General features: G+C 43.4%; 3 protein-coding genes across 4 annotated transcripts; 2 read left to right on the top strand and 1 right to left on the bottom strand.

Annotated features, from left to right (window-relative positions):
• The first annotated feature begins 1,558 nt into the window (after positions 1-1,558).
• On the top strand, positions 1,559-6,903 carry LOC131881601 (uncharacterized). 2 transcript variants are annotated; one of them, XM_059228510.1, is made up of 7 exons: positions 1,559-1,717; positions 1,804-2,362; positions 3,274-3,411; positions 3,739-3,900; positions 3,988-4,105; positions 4,185-4,537; positions 5,923-6,903. In XM_059228510.1, the coding sequence occupies exons 2-7, from the start codon at positions 2,257-2,259 to the stop codon at positions 6,132-6,134; spliced, it is 1,089 nt and encodes a 362-aa protein (XP_059084493.1). In that variant the 5' UTR covers positions 1,559-1,717; positions 1,804-2,256; the 3' UTR covers positions 6,135-6,903. The 2 variants fall into 2 exon arrangements, with proteins under 2 accessions (XP_059084493.1, XP_059084500.1); XM_059228517.1 differs by having other exon boundaries at positions 1,566-1,717; positions 4,185-4,261.
• On the bottom strand, positions 6,846-14,328 carry LOC131887336 (uncharacterized). Its single transcript, XM_059235955.1, has 7 exons — positions 14,090-14,328; positions 13,767-13,911; positions 12,537-13,182; positions 11,573-12,019; positions 11,060-11,069; positions 9,731-10,832; positions 6,846-9,612 (listed from the first exon to the last, which is right to left on the bottom strand). The coding sequence occupies exons 1-7, from the start codon at positions 14,326-14,328 to the stop codon at positions 7,015-7,017; spliced, it is 5,187 nt and encodes a 1,728-aa protein (XP_059091938.1). The 3' UTR covers positions 6,846-7,014.
• A 700-nt stretch (positions 14,329-15,028) lies between these two features.
• On the top strand, positions 15,029-15,871 carry LOC131887247 (diaminopimelate epimerase-like). The gene has a single exon (XM_059235840.1). It carries the CDS (start codon positions 15,029-15,031, stop codon positions 15,869-15,871), a length of 843 nt encoding a protein of 280 aa, XP_059091823.1.
• The last annotated feature ends 3,395 nt before the right edge of the window (positions 15,872-19,266 follow it).

Below are 19,266 nucleotides of genomic sequence, written 5' to 3'. Positions count from 1 at the left end.
TGATGATGATGAAAATTCGCTGGCATGCGGCTAGTATACAATATATAGCACTCTGTTTATCCCTATTTGGCTATCAAAAGTGTTTGTGATCATACCCTTATATAATTTTAAAGGTCTCTCAGAATGACTGGTGGTGTATTTATGATGTTAGAATAGATCAGCGATAAGTTCTTCAGGGAAAAATAACTTGTTAAGGTCAGGGATTCTTATAGCGTACTCTTGTATTTCTCCGTTTGTTTGTCCGCAACAAGAGGAGGGAGAGGAGAATGAACAGGAGTATCCAATTGATCAGAAATGTGAAGTAAAATATCTACCAGTGTGTTTGATTAAACCGATTTGAACTGCACAAGACCACTAACGGGTTTGTTTAGAATTCATGTCTTTGAGCATCCGACGTAGTGCTGGGTTGAGCCTGTGAAAACTCGACCCTTGGGCGGGAATTTTGAGAAACGGGTTGTGCGAGAATCGTTCATCTTTGGACTTTTTATGTACAAGATTTCCCTGTTTTTTTTTAGAACTTTTTTCTTCTTCTCAAGGCTATTGTTTTCCCCGTTTTAGTGTTTCTTTTAACTAGTAAACTGACATTTGATCTCATTTTTAATGAGAAAACATTTTCAAGTTTCACCCAAACGTGCTTGGCAACTTACAAATACATACTGCGTTACTAGTTTGGTGCAACGATTGAGCATTCTTTATGGTTGTTGAAAACATTCCTAAGTAAGGTGTAAGGCAGACAAACACTAGGATTAACTGATTTCAGGGTTTATGATAACGGTGCCGTACACTTTTGCCATAACCATTTCATTTTTACAGTATTTATCATGTTAACACGGAAGAATAACCTTTCGTTGATGTCTTTGCCTTGGTGTCTTTCCGATGAAACAAGACAAGATTACAAGGTCCTTTTTTTCCTTTTTGGATATAGCATTTCGTGGATGAATACGAGCCTGTGCGGCTTAAAAGGACAAACCACCGACCTCATCAATTCGTTATGAATGACATTTCCAAGGAAAATCCTTTTCTTTCACCTCTTGCTTGCTTCTCTTATTTAGCAACCTTTCAATTTAAAAAGCTGCTCTGTATTCAATTGAAAGTTTGTTGGCATTTCGATTCATATCTTGTTATCGTTACATCTTCAAATTTCGCAATAATAAGATTCCCTCCAAATTCTTGCATTCTTTAGGTTTTCTTTTAAGTCAGGTTAACGTGTTGTAGGTTAGCCTCAGTGATACTACTAATCATCATTATTTAATATCTTTTGCCCAAGTCCTAATAAAAACCACATGTTCATGAAAAAGTCGATATGCTTCAATGCAAACCCTAACATTTGTTCATGACATAATCTGATTGTGATTGAATAATAACCCTGAAAAATGAATCTATCTATGAATTTTAGCCGAAAAATATGCACATATGTCTTTGCCTCCAGTAAAATATTTCATAATATCCCGTCCAAGGGTCCTCTCGGGGACGTTTGTTGATCTTTGGGGCTGGGTACATTTGACACCTGTCCTGCACTTTCAACTGGAACATTGGTTGTCTTGAAATCTTGGACAAAAGTGCCTTCTTTTTGCATTTGTGATTTAGGAGGTGCGAGCATTTCGTTTGTTCGAAAACAAGGTGAAAGCTATTTCAGTCACCAAGGAAAATGCCCTTCCTGAGCTCACCTTATCCATCCTTCCCTCAATCAACCGGGAAACAGAGGCCTTTACATCGGGTGAGTACTCATTTCAAATTCTAAAGCCCATCTAGGAGTTCCTAAAAGTTCCTTTCCGATCCCAAATTGTTCCATGGCTACTAAAGGTAAGAGAGTACAGAGCCTAAAAGGATTTGTTCCCGGCGCTCTTCCCGCCGCCCTCTTCTCTTTCTGCACCGTCCTTCTTCTCTGTTGGCTTGGATCTTTCTTCTCTGCTTGGATTTCGTCGTGGGAGCCACCCCGTTCCAAGCTTGTCTGATTCGGTTCGCGGTCTGCGCCTTGGTTTTGTCAAGCCCATGTCGTCCATTTCTACTATGGGAACATACCAAGAAGAACAAGAAACGTTGAGAGGCGGCCACTTCATTCGAAGGCCTGAGTTTTGTTTATGTTGTTCTTCCTGTTCCATCCTCACTTGCTCCGAAGAAGGTATGGAGGCAAGAAGCTCTCTGTTTTCGTTGGGTGATTATCAAGATACTGATCACAAAGGCCAAAGTGGTGGTTCCCTCCATTGGAGGGTGAAGTTTGGGCTTCAGACTTTATGTGACGCTAGTGCCTGAGCCATGGATGGTCCGCAGAAGTGGATCTTCCTGGTGGCCCTTTTCATCGGGCCTGCTTTGGCCCAAGATGAAGATGGGAACAATAACATCACTTTCCACCAAGATCCAGGTAAGAACAGAAAATGGGAGAGGCTTTTTTTTGGATACCATTTCAGGGACGACGACTTTCTTAATACAGTTACCACATGTCCTTGATCGAATAACACAAAAAGATGATTGGCTTGAACCTGGAACTTGAAAACGAAAGACTTTGATGTCATCCTGGGGAGCGAGCCTTTCCATTCTTGGCAATTGTGGTAGAGGTTGTGCTTTGGAACCCTTAGAACCTTTTGGTGCCAGATTTTTTCAACATTAATCTTCGTCGTGTAATGGTCTTCGTGAATCTGTTGTTGATGATTCCACAGTGCTCAGCTGACCACGTGGGAACTCGAGGGCAGCCAAGGTTCTTTCAGAAAAGATTTATGAAAGCCTCCTCATCATGCAAATATTTTGCATGTCCCCACGCTTTTGAGGGAAATTCCGTCATCCTTCATCATTACACATAAAACGTGTGGGAAACATTAATTTGGTCTTTGAAGGAAGGTAATCAAGTGGATAGGCCTAAGAAATCGCGTGGCATCCCTTGTTTTCCAATGCGTAGCTACCATTAAGAATGTATATTCCCTTTTGAAAAGGCATAGGCAGCCCGAGAGAAACTGATTGCGAAATACTCTGAATAAGGCTGTTTCGGGTGAAAAGCTAGGAAATGCAAAAAAGCGGAAGAAAAGCTGAAAGCATGGCCTCCGCCCTGAGAGAGAGAGAGAGAGAGAAAGAGAGAAGAGGAAGGACTAGCTTGCCAATTGGAAAAGGCCAAGGATAATAATAGATGAAGTCGAAAAAGGACAATGACGGTTTGGATTGAATACATATTCTTCCTTTCACAGAAAAGTTGGGAGCCTTGAATATTTCAGATCCATCTCTTAGCCTTTAGTTTCCGCCTTTCGAGACCTCGTCATAACATCCTGTTGATTTGTTGTGTAGGTCCCGTACTAAATCGGATGCCATGTAAGAATGAAACGGACTGCCAGAATGTGGAGGGGGCCTATTGCGACCAAGGGACCCACTTGTGTACTTGCAAACCAGATTTCATGGTCACAGACACCCACAATTGCTACAGAGGTAAGTTAAAAGTTTCTCATTTGAAAACATGGTAGTACTTGATCGTGAGGAAAAGACAGTACGAGACCTAACAATATCTCTCAACTCAACCGATCCATAACACCAAAGTCACGCGAAACAACTTGTATATCCAGCCTCAAGCGAGAGTCGCTCTCCTCTTTGTCAAACGTTGTCTGACACGGAAATTATATCCCCCGAGCATTGAATTATATACATTAGAACGGGATTCAGTCATGAGAAACTGAGTAGTTTCTCAAAAAGCTCAACCCTTCTCCAGTTGGCTTCCTTGGTCGTCATAACCATTTGATTCCTGAATCATTGAAATAGAATCCAACTATGAGGAGTTTTGCCGAATGGACATCCAATGCCAAAGGACGGATGAGAATATGAGATGCAATTTAGACCTGAATCTTTGCCAATGCCAACCACGATTTGAGGCCAAGGCGGTTCCCAGTGGTGGTGGGCGGAAGAGCAAATCCAAGTGTGTGGGTGAGCAGTTCATCCCCTTCAATCAAACCAGTCCATGTCAGAGAACGTGATCATCTTTTATCCCTCTTTTTGAAAACTGAAATGCAGAGTCTGAGAACAAGATGGACTCCACGGGGGCTTATTACGATCCAGCCTTGTTTGGAATAATGGGAGGTTTAGCATTGATGTTCATCGTGATATGCGTGGTTCTCCAAATGTTTGCCAAGTAAGCATCAACCAGAAAGTGTAAAATACACTCTGTGGTCGTGTCTGCGTAGAAGCATAAAGTTTCTTTCCGATTGCAGGGCCCAGTTCCGAGAGAACAGAACGATTTTCAACACGCCCAATCCTCGTTTGATGAATGTCTCCCTGATGAAAGACAGTAAGTTGTTTGGAGCCACCCCGCGTAAGACCTCGGGCGGTTCACTTACAGCTGCGCAAAAGCGGAAGTTACGCAAGGAGAGTGTGGCCGCGGCTGCAGCCGCAGCCGCCGCTTACCAGATCGGCCAGACCACCTTAGAGACCATGGCCGAACAGGCTGACCCACACTCACTAGCTCAAGCCTCGACAACTCAGGGGGATCTCGTCATGGACGATCTCGATGTGGCGGGCGAGCAGACCGCCTTACTGCTGGAAGAGTCCCCGGTGCAACCCCCTGGTATTGGTCTGCTGTTGATCTTCCGCCGGTCACGTTAATGTCGCAGCTTTTGGATGTCTAGACCTTTAGGGGATGAAACCAAGCATTGCTTCAGCACCCAATTATGTGCCCCGTACCTCAGCCGTTCACATTTTTGAAATTGGGTACTCGTGTTGAAAAACACAAGCACAAAGGCTTTTGTGCTCTACACGACTTTCAGAATAGATGAGATGGTGGCTCAACGGCCTTTTGTTTCAATCTGTCCGCCTACCAACAATCGATGTTTCGACCTTTTGTCATGTTAATCACTTCAGTCCTTGCATCTTTGGCACCCAGTCGTATTATGCGATTGCCAGGTCTTGACAATTAGCATCTCTTCCTATCTCTATCATTTACACTTTCACTGAGGTCTATCAGGGTTGCCAAGTGGTCTTAATGCTAGTTGCTTTCATCTCATGCCTATTTAAAAAACTGGGCAATATCTATGACAAGGGAGATCCAATCAAATACAGCCTTCATCATCTGGCAATCTCGAGTTTCCGTAAAATCTTATTGTCACATTTATTATCTATTATCATTTACAAATCTCCTATAAAGCAACAACTCATTCGTCACCATCCACAGTTGTAGATATCATCGTTTCAATCACCATCATCATTTCTGTCCGTACAAGTCAGAAGTAGTATTGCGCTGGCTCGGAATTTCTCCTCAATTTGATGGCTGCTCCCAACTGTCTGTCGACTCTACCAAAGTTTGACTAGTTGCGTTCCGTTCCTTCAATGCTCCTTTGATGTGTGTCAAAATGACAGAGCTATCTATAATTCTTCTCCCAACATAGAATGCTTGGAAACTTCAAAGGAATACCTTCCTTTAAAAGAGGAAGTCAGCAAATTTATGCATTCAGTGGAGATGACTGTTTAGCCTCACGCGGAGAACTGCCAAAGCAAATAAATATGTAGGAGCAAGAGCAAGAGGAATGACGACTCCAATGTTCCACGTTCGAAAAGTCAAAGTGCATTAAGCAAATTGGTTGAACTGTCCTCAAGCAGCTGGAGCACGCTCTTCTTGGATCTTGTTCCATTGTTCTCCGCGTGATGACATCATCCCCATCGAATGTACAAAGGGCTTACACGATTTCAATTTTTAACACCTCTCACTCAAGGCTGCCTTATAAACAAATGGGGGTTGCATGAGACCCAGGATCATTTTTGTGTAGTTGCTTCTGCCTTCAAACTGCCACATGAGTACTGGGCTACTAACTCTATGTGTCACCAAATCTGACCGTGGGTCGAGACTTTCGGTTATAAACACTTCAGAATAAACACAAGCTGTTAATAATAACTCTATGTCTTGTTATCCCATAACCCGAAGTCATTCCAGATTTTAACAGCTCCAACTTTTTACAGAGGCCAAGGACCGTAAGTCGAGTGGGAATGCCGGGCACAACTTTGACGATCTGGGTGGACCTCGGGAGCCTCGGGAACCCCGCGAATCTAGAGAATCTCGGAAGCGTGGGGCTGGCCCGGCCGTGGCTTCGACTTCGGCTGGCGCGGCAGGAAGCTCTAACTTGGGAAAGGTGGCTGAAGAGGAGCGGATTCAAATTGAGAGTGAAACTTAATATCGTGTGGTGGATTAAGAAAAAACCTTGCTTTGACCGGTCTAAATTGAGCGGTATAATTCGATCTCTGTTGTGCTTTATCCTCCATTTGTGCCGAAAAAACACCTTTTACTGTATACGTAAGTCAATCCACCGAGAGTGAGTCTTCAACATTCCGCCAACAGAGTGCCAGTCTTTCCAATCTCTGGGAGACACTTTATCAGAGAAAACAAGACAAAGGTTCATTTTAGATGCCTCCATACCATAGCGAACGATGATTCTTTGTAATTACCCCGCTGTATAAAACAAAGCAATGTACTATTGTACTCAATGTCACTGTATGAGAATGCCCCTCCGCCATCCGAAGAATGATGATTATTATAACGATGCTTTCTATCACAGTTCGATGTATGTCTCTGTCTCAAATTTCCCTCAACAGATCTAAAGTATATGAAATGATGATTAATACGTGTGCTTGAGTGCAAATGCTTCGCTCATACTCTATGTCTAGTGACAAAAAGACACCAGAGACAATATTCGAAATGATTGATGTTGAGAGACACTGTGGAACCAATAGGCTATGGGACCTCTTCTTTAGAGCAATAGGGGAATGTTGTTCTAGAGTAATAGGTCCCGTCTTCTAATGAAAGTGGTAAAACCCCGAAAAACCTTGGGTGCCACCAGACAATAACGTGAGATGATGCCTCCCAATTCTCGTTGTCTCTTTGTATATCATTTGAATATTGTATATTTACTGGATGATTGAATAATAAATTGAATGCGAGCGGTACATGGGGCATTTTTCCCGTCATTCCCATTCAAGAAGAAGCTTATATCGTACATTATACAAGTTAGTCCAACATCATTTGTTAGAATGGAACCGACTTCTGAGACCGGTTCATTACACAACAGATTCCTGACCTTGTTCAGGGTGACCTGTCACATACAAGATCGAGTTTTCATGCCCATTGTCCTCTTGTGACTGCTCCTTATCTAGAGAGGGGCAATCGACGTACTCGTGAGAGCAAAGAGAAAAGGCCGGATTGACAGACCTTGTCCCTTGATTGAGAACGATAGGGTTGGCCTTTGTTGTGGGCTGGTAGGCTGGCGGTGGGCGATAAGGCGGTGGCTGAGGGTGTTTTTTCGGTGGAAGTGTCTGGTACGCTGGAGGGCAAAGGAAAACGGTCGCCTCGCCGTTAAAATGATCCGCATGACCCTTAGGCACAGTTCTCGGCACTGACAAATCACTACCAAGGGTGGGCTCCTCAAGAGGAGCACGAGTAAAACCGCCTTCCGGCTTCAAATTCGAGCTGTAATCATGCTTTATGGCTTCCGGGGAGAATGGGAATGCCTTCTCGTCTTCTCTTCTCTGAACTTGATGTTCCATGGATGGACGAGGAACCACGCCAAGGAGGCAATTCTTAGAATTGGTGAGAGAGGGTCCATTCGGACCCTCTTCTGTCTCTGTCAGGGTGGATGGGCCACCACGTAGAGGTTTTGTTTCATGATTACTTCGGCCTTTTTCACCAATTTGAACTCCCATCACTCTTTTTTCGAGTCCTCTCAAATTAGTGCGGCCATTTTTCGATTCCGGCAAAAAATAGGGTGGTGGTTTCCAAATGTAAGGAAATTTCGATGGGGCTGGTCCCATTTTTTGAATTACGCGCCCTCCACATAAAATTTCCTTGTTTTCAAACCCTGACAGGCCATTCGAGGGTTTTCCAGACTTGATATTTTGAGCTCGAACTTCCGTGTCGGAGATGTCAGTGTCAGACTGAACCAAGTTTGCTCGTGAATCTCCGAGTAAATCAGCTGAATCATTGTTCCAATTCAAGGAATCTGGGTAAATTGAGTCCGTAGAGGCATCAAAGGATAAAGAATGAGTGAATGTGGGCCTTCCAAGTTCTTGTCTGTCGTAAAGCGTGTTTGTGGTAGATGGGACCCATGTCTTTCTCGTTCGTCCCCGTGTCGTCATCATTTTTCCATCCACTGAGTTCCCCGCTGAGTTGAACCCGGAGGACGTTGTTGACATCTTGAAAATGGCCGAATGCGATTTTGGTCGTTTTTCCCTTTGGACTTGTGGCGGACTTTTTGTGCAGGATTCAGTGGCGATTGGAAGGGACTCGGTTTCATCTACTCTATCTCTTGTCCACTTCTGGCAACTGGCGTCATGGGTGGTGCCCTCTTCCAAGTCAACCATGGCTGAACAGCTTTTGTGGCGTCGAGAAGATGTGAAAGAATCAACTTTGGCATTTGTGCGAGACCGCTTTTGAGCTTTTCTAAGTTTGGTTTGTGTGCCACTATCAAGAAATTTGGCTTGCATGTTGGTGGCAACCACCAAATCCCTCCATCTTGTGTGATCCTTTGGGAGCTGTTGAGTCGTCGGAGAAGAAGAAGAGGCCAATGAGACGTGGTTGTTGTCGTTGTCGTCGTCGTTGTCGTCCTGGAATGACGATCCTAAACTGATCGAGGATCCCTTATCGAACGAAAATTGCCGTTGCAGTTTGGCCACCGACTTTTGAGACCGTGGAGGCCGTGGGGCTCCTTCCAACCTCTGTTTGGACTCATCTTTGTCACTTCTTTTATCTGCTTGCGTCTGAAGGTGCTCATTTGCAGATTTATGATCATCATTACCTTGACACAAAGGCTGAAAGATTGGCTCAGAGTCTGACTGTTCTTGATTTGGCTCCAAACTCAAAGATCGTTGGAAGATTTTAAGCTGCTGCCAAGCGTCATACTTTGCCAAATCCGTTTTCGACTTTTTATAGCCAGACTTTTCTGACTTAACCTTTTGTAACTCAGGCGTTGGGACCAAGTAGGAGTCGGCCTTTGGTTTTCTTTTGAACAAGCTCAAAGCATGTCCACCCCGATTGGCATCCTTTGGACTTCGTCCAGTGACAGGAGTATTAGTTGGTGTAGTTGTAGCGGCCCTTGACATCGCGTTGGCAGTCTGGTGAGGGCCCTTTTTGGGTGGGGCCGATTTCGAGCGTTTTCTTCTTGAGATTGTCTTTCTCGACTTGGAACTTGAGACGTTTTCAATGGAGAGCGATAAGTTTCTGTCTTGAAACTTCTCTGAGTTCGAAAGAGCATCGCCCTCGTCGTGATTGTTAACTTCATTGTCTTCCGTCGAACTGTGGGATTTCTGTTTTAGGGAGCCAGTCGTAAGGGCGGCACAGTTTCGACCTTGCCATTGTTTCTTCTTGGCCTTCCTAATTGACATTGAGGCGGGAGTCTCATTGGTAGCAACTTGTTCAGAACTTTTCGAAGCCATGGCATCCCGCCCAATTTTCTGGTTCTCTGCATCATCGACGGATTGCAAGACTTTGATGGAATCCGCATCAGCCCGAGAAATGTTTGCCGATTGCAAATCTGATTTGTCCAGCTTCAATTTTCGCAGCCTACTTTTCTTATAATTCGGATGTGGTCGTCCAACAATCTTCTCGAAGGCGAAAAAGTAGATTTTTGGCTTTAGATCAAACAAGAAGAAAATGATTACCCCCTGAAAGAAAAAGCAAATATTTGAGTTGCCTACCTCCTCCATTTTTGCCCGGTAAAAACCCTGGTTTGTATGGATCCACTCTAGCCATTGATCTAAGAATCGCGTTCTAACATCTTACCTGCAAGCCATTGAGAACAGCGAACGGATAGATAAGAATGGGTTTCCGCCAATAAATGAGAGCACAGAGCAAAGTCCAGGCCGTCGTCATAACCACGGCCAAAACGACGTAGGAGCCAAATCGCCATCGAATCTTCCTCATTTCGTAAGCTCTGAGATGTTGGGTAATTTTGAATTTGACACCCGTGACATGGAGTGCCTGAATTCCTGTGGCGCCCGTTCGTCTCAATCTGTCCTTGGTGGTCGTCGCTGGAGCTTTTTTGTCTTCTTTGAGTCCCTTTTTCGATTTCTTCTTCTTCAAGGCCACTGAAGGTTGAATGGGCTGGACAATGATCTGGGTGTTATTTGCCTCCAAATCCCGTCTTCGGGTGAGAGCGAGAATCAGAGTGATGAGAAATATCACCAAATTCTCGAGGAACAAGGAACACGCAGGCAAGGCAAAGAAAAGCGCAAAACCATTGGCATTATTGATCCAACACATATGAGTGGCATATTTGGGCCGATAGAATCGAAGCCAATCATCCAGCATGTCAAGACAATGTCCACACGTGACGATGATCACCGGGATTCCCCATGCATAGATCGAATAATACTTCAAGCGCTTCTTGTCCGCCAACTTTCGGGCCCTGGGATTGGGCACCTCGAAGATCGTCCGGGCGTTCCAATTTTGGGCAAAAACTCGACAAATGTCAAAACTCAGGACATTCAGCCAGAAAACAGCCACGAGAGAAAAGAAGTGGAGGCAGCTGGAGATGAACATGCATATTGAATGGGATCGGTGGTAATCCAACGCCACCACAAGCAAGAGTTGGGTTATGAAAAGCGAGCATGCCAAAGCCAGAAGATTCTGTGCCGGTTGGTTCCTCAGTCGTTTCAAGCTTGTGAAAACGGTGATGTGATAGGCTAAGGCCACCAAAGACACCCACGAGGTGATGGTGAAAACTTGGGCCTGAGTAGGGTCATACTCGAACAACGGGGGATCCTCAAAGCAGACTTGGTAACGGCGATGGGTGAGATCGGTTCCGACATGGAAGATGTTGTACTCGTCAATTTTGTGGACCACCTTAGTTTGCTTGTGCAAGATGGACCCATTGGCAAACTCACTTTAGGGATGCAAGTACAATCCAAACAAATAGACGGATCCCCAGAACCGACCGGGAAGTGGGAGGGAGAGACATAGTCCGTTGGATTGTTGGTTGTCTGGCCATTCCCCTACCTCATTTGTTCATCAATCTGTGTCAAGAGGCATTTGCATTCACTCTACATTACAAAGGCCATCGAGAAGGAACCCCCAAGAACTTTACCCATTTCATTTATCGAGCGAGGTTACGTTTGCACGTCTATAGTAGAGTAGTCATGGGTCGTGGTTGGCTTCCAACGTGTGTAGACAATCTATGATTTATCTAAATCAGTGTCTTCTCGCAACAATACTCGGGGCGCAAGAAAGAATGGGCATGTCAAAGGATGGCTTTGACATCGCACTTGCGTGGAACCATCCAATCCTTCGCTTCAGCGCTTCACCGTGCATTGAATTTCCGATGAAAGCCTCCCGCTTACGGACGTACATTACGCACGTACGTACGTACTCGTACAAGCACATAGCTGATTGAGTGCATAGAGGTAAAAAACTGAAGTTAAAGAGGTCATGGAGCGAGAAATGAGTAAAAAAAGGTGCCACCTTTATGATGTCGCCATAGTATGAGTTCCATAAAAAAAATCCCCACATCCCTCCCTCCAATCCTCATAAGAGTGTTCCCTACCCATTCCGCTCCGAAAGGTGGGCCTAATAATAGCTTTGAACCCTGTCTACATACTCTAGGTAGAACGTCTCAATAAGTGGAACACTGGAACCGACTAAAAGAGGGAAGCAGAAGAGAAGAAGAGAGTGATGGAAACGGAGCAGGCATGACATCCAACAATCCAATTTCGACAGGAAATGCATGAGATTTTCCTGCTGCTTTTCTTGCTGCTGCTACTACTCCCTGTAATTCCCATTGTTCGAGGGTCTTCAAGTAACATTTCCTGTCCTTTCCTTCCGTGGGTAGGGATCGTGAAACATTTCGAATCACGCATTCTCCGTGCTTGTTCTGATATAGGAACCCACATCGGATATTGAAGGCCTTGTTATGAATAAAGTCATGGACCTGGTCGCTTGCGTTGCCGCAATGATTGAGTGAATCCACACAGGATTCATTGTAGTCCTTGGAGAAGGCGAAGTAAATCGGACGGACGGACGGACTTTTTAGATGTTGGTCAGACGGTGAGGTTTGAACGGAACTAATCGGGAGGTCTGAAACGAGAGCCAGATACCAGTTATGTCTAGATACACTACATGCATGCAGTAGACGATACGCATGAAAAACACATTAAGAGGAGTCATCCATGTGACTATTAAGTTGCCATCAGTTCATTCAGACACTTGGAACGGACCAAGTGGTTTCGAAATGGAGCATCGTAGATTGAATGGGAAAACTCCAGGCAGATTTCATCTGGAGTTTGCCACATTCATGATTTATTCTGGCATTTCCAGAGTTTCTAAACTAGGTCCTTTTGAACTGAAGGGCCGAAACATCTTACATAAAAGTGCCTGCAAGGCGGGACAAAGCCAGTCATAAATCTCAAATAACAAAGATACTTTTCACTAACAGCTTCTTCGCGGTTGGCTGCAACTCGGAGTTGATTAAAAGTTTTGCTGCCATTGTTTCGATTTTGTTACTTCCCTAAAGGGCAAAAAAGCCCTATCCACTTTAGTTTTGAAATAAAACAATAATAATGATAATATTAGTAATAAATCCCACCATTCTTACCCGTCTTTGATATGCACCGTGTCCGATTCAGAGGTATGCCATTGCAAACTGCACAATGTGGGTTTTTATAGATTTTGTCATCGAACACCACCAACAGAGTGTACAATTTGCATAAGTGCTGGAATCGTTCCACGTCCACTGGCAAGACGGACTTTTTCGCCAACGCTTTTTTGACATCACACGTTCCAATAGTGTCGGCATGTGGACAAGTCCGACTCGTTTCGAATTCGTTCTTGTCCCCCAGAGACTTTCTTTCAATGAACAATTTGCAAGTGATTGAGTACAAGATGCCGTTGGTGCAATTGGGAATGGCCCCCAGATTACTGCCAAATTGGAGGGTCCAACTTCGAGTGCCAGGATTGTAATTGGAATGAGTCAGAATTTGATCTTGGACAGAGATTCCGCATTCGTCGATGATATTTTGCTTATCGCAATAGATCAAGCCATTGAAAGGCTCTAAATTGGCGGAATCACCGTGGCAAATGGCACAGAACACGTTAGCGTAGGCTCTCTGATTAGCGGTATTGATTACGGCCAAATCCATGAGATATGTGAATGAGGAGTCGGACTGGTTCTTCTGACATTGTTGTCTCAAGGCCTCATCCGGAAAACCAGCTGGGCAATCATCAAAAATAAATATGTTGTGCTGAAGGGAAGCAAGATTTTCAATTGACGATAATGAACGAAAAATACATCGTATGGCGGATAGCACAATAGTTTAAAATAACCATTGTTGAGGATAAGATTTTCTAAGGTAAGTTTGCTCTCAAGACTTTGAAAGATCTTGGAAATAAGTCAATGGACAAAAAAAAGCACTTTATTTGCATCATTTCAAAAGTAAGATGTCTCTCAAAAAAGTAAAATTCGTCCCTTGAAACCCATTTAATTAAAGAGTCGCCACCAAAAAAGAAGGTCCTATTTTTACGTTCATCTCGATTTGATGAGCAACTGGCGTGTAAGCAAGTGAGTGGCAAGGGCAACATTGAGTCATGCCATGTCTGAAAAAGTTTAGTTTGGTGTCTTGCGTGGCTCTCCATGTTGAAAGCAATTCGGGAGCAAATTCCTAATGAACACTTCCTTTTGTACTCAGCCTAAGATCTCCAAGATCAACGATAACTAGGCTTGAGGGCTACCTGGAAGCTCTTCTCACTTCTTTCTACTATGTCTCAATTAGTAAATGTAATTTCCCCGTGTTCTTATGGACAATTCACTTATGTGTCCTTCCCTCACCTGGCCATTCCAAGATAAGCATCTCATCTGGCTCTCAAAGCTAGTTCGACGAAGCTGTCGGGCGTAATCAAAGCAGCAATCTCCAAATTGGAAGCATTCTTCATCACACCGACAGAGAGCGTCCTCCACAGAGGTAGAAGAGGATCTGAAAGACAAGAACACCACTAAAACCCATGACAAAGCCATCATAAAAACTGAGATGGCCGGGACTGCAAAATTGTGTGGGTAGATCTGATTGAAAAACTTTTCCATGCTTTGCAAAGTGGGCGAGAGAGTTAGTATACGTAGGGAGCCGCGTCATGATTAAATATTGATGGACTTACTTCCCTTGAGAGCAGCTGATCTGCGCTAAATCCGGACAAGATGGAGAGATGAATCCAACTTCCCTTTCCAGAACATTCCAATCAAACATGTGAAGGCTATTTTTGCTCTCGGGGTGGCTGAGACTTTCCATGTGCAAAGTGCACCACAAAATGAAAAAAAGACGGTTGGTCACACTCCCCAAGAACAGGTTAATGGCACAATGCGAGCTTCTGTTGAGCTTTCTTAGACTTGGCGCCATCCTTCGTTTGGAGTTGGACCCTACTTGGTCCAGATACTCGTTGAAACGAGATCGAAGTGACAGCCTTGATCGACAAACTGGTGGTGAATGAACTGAAGGATGGAAAAGTGAGGTGAAGGGCCCGAATCAATGTTTATGCCCAATCCAAACAGACTCACCGCTCTGAAATCTACCCTTAAATCATCAAAAAGCTGTCATGAATCATTTCAACGTCTTCCCACCAAACATCCCAATCCGCTCGTATGCGAGGTGTGGAACGTGTGGAACCCACTGAAGAGTAGGAAAATGGCCGCGGGAACTTTTAATTTCCGCACTATGCTAGCGATAGGAATCTAGAGAAAGCTGGATATGTATTTCAGGATGCTCTCGGGGGACTCATAAAGCATTTTGTCCCCTATTCTACCACATCCATGACCTGAAAGAAGAAAACATTTCAAAATCGATCCTAGAAAGCTGGCTGGACCGAGTAAGTTGAGCCCTGCCGTTCGACCTTCAGAATGAAACTAAGCTTTGACACTTTTCCAATTTTTGTGAGACACACTGCACTCGATTCCGGTTTCCAATACAAAATGAATGAGAGGTACAGTGGTCAACATTGGATAACGTTCAGTCGTGTGATCTGATATTCAAAGGTCAAATTGCGTAGAAGAGTATTAAGCTTCAATTCCTCTCCAACAAGTTCAAATTTCCTTATTTGATAATGTCGGAGCATTCCATGGAGCTCCCTGAAAACTACATTCCGTTCGACAAATACCAGGGTTTGGGCAACGATTTCATCATCTTGGATCTCGCAGATGAGGCCATCCTCCGACCAGAAATCTTCCAGTTACTAGCAAATCGTAGGTTGGGCGTCGGTTGTGACCAAATCATGGTGATCATGCCTGCCAATGCCTCCCAACACAATTGTGATGCTCGAATCCGGATCTTTAACACTGACGGAAGTGAAGCCGAAGCATGCGGCAATGGAACGCGATGTGTGATCCAAGTCTTAGCGAAAAAGCTGAGAAGGTCCCATATCATTTTGGATACCAAAGCTGGAGTTCTCAGTGGTACAATGCACAGTATCGGTGATGTAGAAGTGGAACAGGGTCGGCCAAGGTTTAAGGATGAAGCCTTAGATCTGTGTGCCTATGGATTACCCGGGATCGTTGGCCATCCTGTGGACATTGGCAATCCGCATTTGGTGATATTTTTCTCCGATGACACGATCCCTGACTTTGAACGACTCGGTGCTGTTTTGGAACATCATCCAAAGTTTGAGAACCGCACCAATGTGGAGTTCTGTTGTATTGATCACAATCGTGAGCAGATCAGGGTGTGGATGTGGGAAAGAGGGGCCGGACGAACATTGGCTTGTGGATCTGGTGCCTGTGCCACGGCCTTTGTTGCTCTGAAATTGGAGCTCTTGGGCGTAGACAAGTCGTTTGTTACGATACAGATGGAGGGTGGGAATTTGAAAGTCTCTTTAGATTCTTCGGGTGTTATACGACATCGCGGTGATGCAAACTTTGTTTTTAAGGGAGTTTTCCTCACGCCTAAGTGATTTGAAAATATACAAGGTGATTTATAATTCTGTTACTCAAATACATACTACTGAGCTCATGAACGACTTGAAAGAGAAAGAACAAGAAGACTTGACACGTTGGCATATATTATGCTCATAAGCATGTATAAAAAAAAAATTCATCGATTTCCGATTGCAGTTTGGTTTTGGCAAATTTTCGTTTCGCTTCACTGTGAATGAGAATTGACACGTCTGCTTCGGCAAGTCCAGAATTTCGAAGAGAAATACTTCATCCCCTTTTTTGCATAACATGCTGCACAACTAGAGTGATAGTAGGTTCCCGACAATAGGATACGATCGCAGCTTCAGTTTGTTTGGTTTTTTGTACCCCTTTGCGCCCAAGCGCCATCTTTCGGATATGTAGGGATGTGTCAACCGTAAAAATGCCACCGCTTTTTCAACCAACAATTGAACTTCTGTCTCAAAGCGAGCTTAAAGTTTTACCTTTTTATCCCTTCGAGCTCTATCCTTTTTTGTGTGTGTAGCAGCTCCGCTTATTTCGACGCTATTGTTATTGACTCATGCCATAGCCAAAACTTCGACACATCCCTACGTAAGTCAAAAGGGGGCGCTCAAGTGCAAAGGGGTAAACAAAGACCCCCGTGAGCATGTCCTATTCTTCAAATAGGAAACTTTAGCCAAGAACCAACATCACAAACGGAGAACCAATTTCAGCACGCACCAATAAAACAATGCAATAATTATTTTCGAACGGACAAAACCTCTCAAACAACTAAAAAACGAGCGTAAGTTGTGGTTTAAAAAAGTTGCCTATAAGTGATTGCCACTGATTTTTGATAATTTGTAAGGGTAACACTACAAGCTATGATGGAAAAACAGGGTAGCAATTCTCGAACCTACAGAGCTTCCCTTATGCTAGGAACCTATGCTGCATGCAAGTCAGGGAACTGACGCATTGCAAATCGAACCAGATTCAAAGCCACGAATATCTATAATGTTGCTAAAAGCAAGCACAACTTCATTATCATACTATCATTCTAGAAAAATATCTATTCATATTGTTAAATACTCGAAGGTTTCTGTAATCCCGCAATAATTGTGATAATTGCTTCGAACGTTTCGACGCTCCCTCAGCTGCTCCGAGAAAAAGGAAAACTAAAGGCTCTTTATTATCACTTGAGTTATGGAAATCATTGTGAACATACTCAGCATTGGAGCATTCCGAATGCTGTTCTTGAATCTAACTTCAAAGAGTAAAATTGGCCTTGAAACAACTTGCTTTCAAGTCATCGCCAGTTGGAAATTGGGATGCTGCATATCCCTTATCATAGAACGAGTGTCTCGTTGGAGGCTCGAAAACCTGAGGTAGCATGTTTTATAATCGAGCATTGTTGACCCATCACATTGACAAAGAGGTAGTCCTCTAATGCATCTACAAATCAGTAGAGTAATCACTGATCAGAATGATGCTATACGGTTCACTGCGTCGATAGGCAAAGACTGTGTAACCGCTACTGTACTGGGAATGCATTTAAGGAAACATCCCTTTTCGAAGTTACTTATTTCTTTATGGATAATATAGCTGATTCACCATCGGATTTAAATTCGGCAGATTTTACCAGGCAAATAAAATAGAGAAATGGTCTGATTTTATGTGTTATTGTTATTAAATTTTTTTTTAATGTGTGCCTATGTTTTGATTCATAACTATGACATGTGTGATTTAGACCATGGTAGTGGTACTAAATGCAACCAATGTGTTTTGGCCCAAACTAGTGCCGGCAGCCGTGAGCGAGCCCAACGGCCCATGGCCCGCGAGAAAGAAGAGAGGACGTCATTCTTTTAACTAATCTGGATTCACGAAGCTATCTAGAATAGGTTCTTACATGACAAATAAATCTAACACTACAAAAATATCCGAGTTTCTATCAATGAAAATTTGAAACTAATCGGGAATTTAGCCAAGCATTGCCTGTAAACAAGTAGAACTTGGGTGTCTGTGATTACTTGCTGCTTGCACTTTTCCCATCAGTAGTCACAATGTCTGAAGGCTAAAAACGTGGCCAGAAATAACGGTACTATCACACCTACCAAAGAAAAACAAATGGCTCAAAATTTGAAATCGAAATCGTTCGCTCAAATATTCAAACTTTGGGCACCTGTCAAGGTTCTATACAAATATAATTTTATCAAAAATTTCTCGAGTGATGCGATGAAAAGTTATTCTTTGATGCTTGTTAACTATAGACAACTTTTAATGCATGGCCCTCTCCAAATTAACTATTTGCTGTTCTGTCAGGTAACCCTGCAAAAGACCAAGTTCGGTTTGACAAAATAAAAGGCTCTGATTAGAATGTTCAAAACTTTACTGGTCAAAAGAACTGTAACAAATAAATAAACACTTGAAAATACAAAAACCCAAAGCAATGATCACTTATTCAAACCGGTTTTAATGTTCCTATCTCCTCATTACAATCCGTGGTTGGAGGCGATTGAGTCTTGCATTTCGAACAACATTTTGGCATTGCTCAAAACTTTTTTACATTATAGTAGGTTCTTACCGCTACTGGGTATTGAATCCCTAGCATTTCGAAATGGAAAGCTTGTATATTTCATTTAAAACTGCCAGACCTGGCTAGTCTTAGACTCTTTGGTCGAACAAAGTTTTTTTTTATCAGGAAATGGTGCAAATCTGACTTGAAAGATGCTGCAGAATCAACGCCTTCATAATTTGTGCTAATATTTGTGAGGAAAGCAAATTGAACAATAAAGGTGCCCGAGAAAGAAGAGAGGATGAGTTCTCTGCCTTAACTTTCCTGGATTCACGAGGGCTCGAAGGTGTTCTCAAAATGTGTTAAAGGGTAAATCTTCACCTCCATTATATACGAGTAGAGTGTTTAATGGCACCGACTCAAATATCATTGAACGAAACTTCACTCCTTTCAAGGCAATATTACCATAGAAGTCTCCAGTTACCTGGAAAAATTAACAACACATGTTTGATAATATTTCCAACACATCCTTCTTCAGCCTTCACAACAGCAACCTTCAAAATGCCGTGGTTAAGTATCTTGGCCACAGCCAACAAGGCCAGGTCTGAATACGATTGATGTTGGACTTTGGTCCATTCTCAAATCAGACACGAACTTTGAAGTGTGTGTCAATTGTGGCCACCCTCATGGTCAACCTCGTCAAGGCCATAGCTGGATTCTTAGATACGGTCGTCTCCTCTCATATCGTCTCACCCGTCTCATCACGGTGGTCAAAAAACGTTATCCAGTGTTGAGAGAAACCCCCGGAATCCACCTTTTCCCGTTTTCTACCTCCTAAAATTGTAAGAAGCAATTTTGACCTGATTGATTCGTTGAATTCTGGCTCAGATTGAAATTCCAATTTCAATGCGGAAAAATTAC

The sequence above is a fragment of the Tigriopus californicus genome, chromosome 1 (assembly GCF_007210705.1).
Source record: "Tigriopus californicus strain San Diego chromosome 1, Tcal_SD_v2.1, whole genome shotgun sequence".
NCBI lineage: Eukaryota > Metazoa > Arthropoda > Copepoda > Harpacticoida > Harpacticidae > Tigriopus > Tigriopus californicus.
Note: the sequence above shows the minus strand (reverse complement) of the source record. Positions and strands in the feature narration are given on the sequence as shown.

What these genes read in the sequence shown, in the direction of transcription:
- LOC131881601 (XM_059228510.1), top strand. Translation starts at nt 2,257, where the DNA reads ATGGATGGTCCGCAGAAGTGGATCTTCCTGGTGGCCCTTTTCATCGGG. An exon ending in CACTTTCCACCAAGATCCAG is followed by an intron (nt 2,363 to 3,273) that starts GTAAGAACAGAA and finishes TTTGTTGTGTAG; the next exon opens with GTCCCGTACTAAATCGGATG. An exon ending in CACCCACAATTGCTACAGAG is followed by an intron (nt 3,412 to 3,738) that starts GTAAGTTAAAAG and finishes TCATTGAAATAG; the next exon opens with AATCCAACTATGAGGAGTTT.
- LOC131887336 (XM_059235955.1), bottom strand. Translation starts at nt 14,328, where the DNA reads ATGGCGCCAAGTCTAAGAAAGCTCAACAGAAGCTCGCATTGTGCCATT. An exon ending in GCTTATCTTGGAATGGCCAG is followed by an intron (nt 13,183 to 13,766) that starts GTGAGGGAAGGA and finishes GCTTCCCTTCAG; the next exon opens with CACAACATATTTATTTTTGA. An exon ending in ACGGTGCATATCAAAGACGG is followed by an intron (nt 12,020 to 12,536) that starts GTAAGAATGGTG and finishes CTCTCGTTTCAG; the next exon opens with ACCTCCCGATTAGTTCCGTT.
- LOC131887247 (XM_059235840.1), top strand. Translation starts at nt 15,029, where the DNA reads ATGTCGGAGCATTCCATGGAGCTCCCTGAAAACTACATTCCGTTCGAC.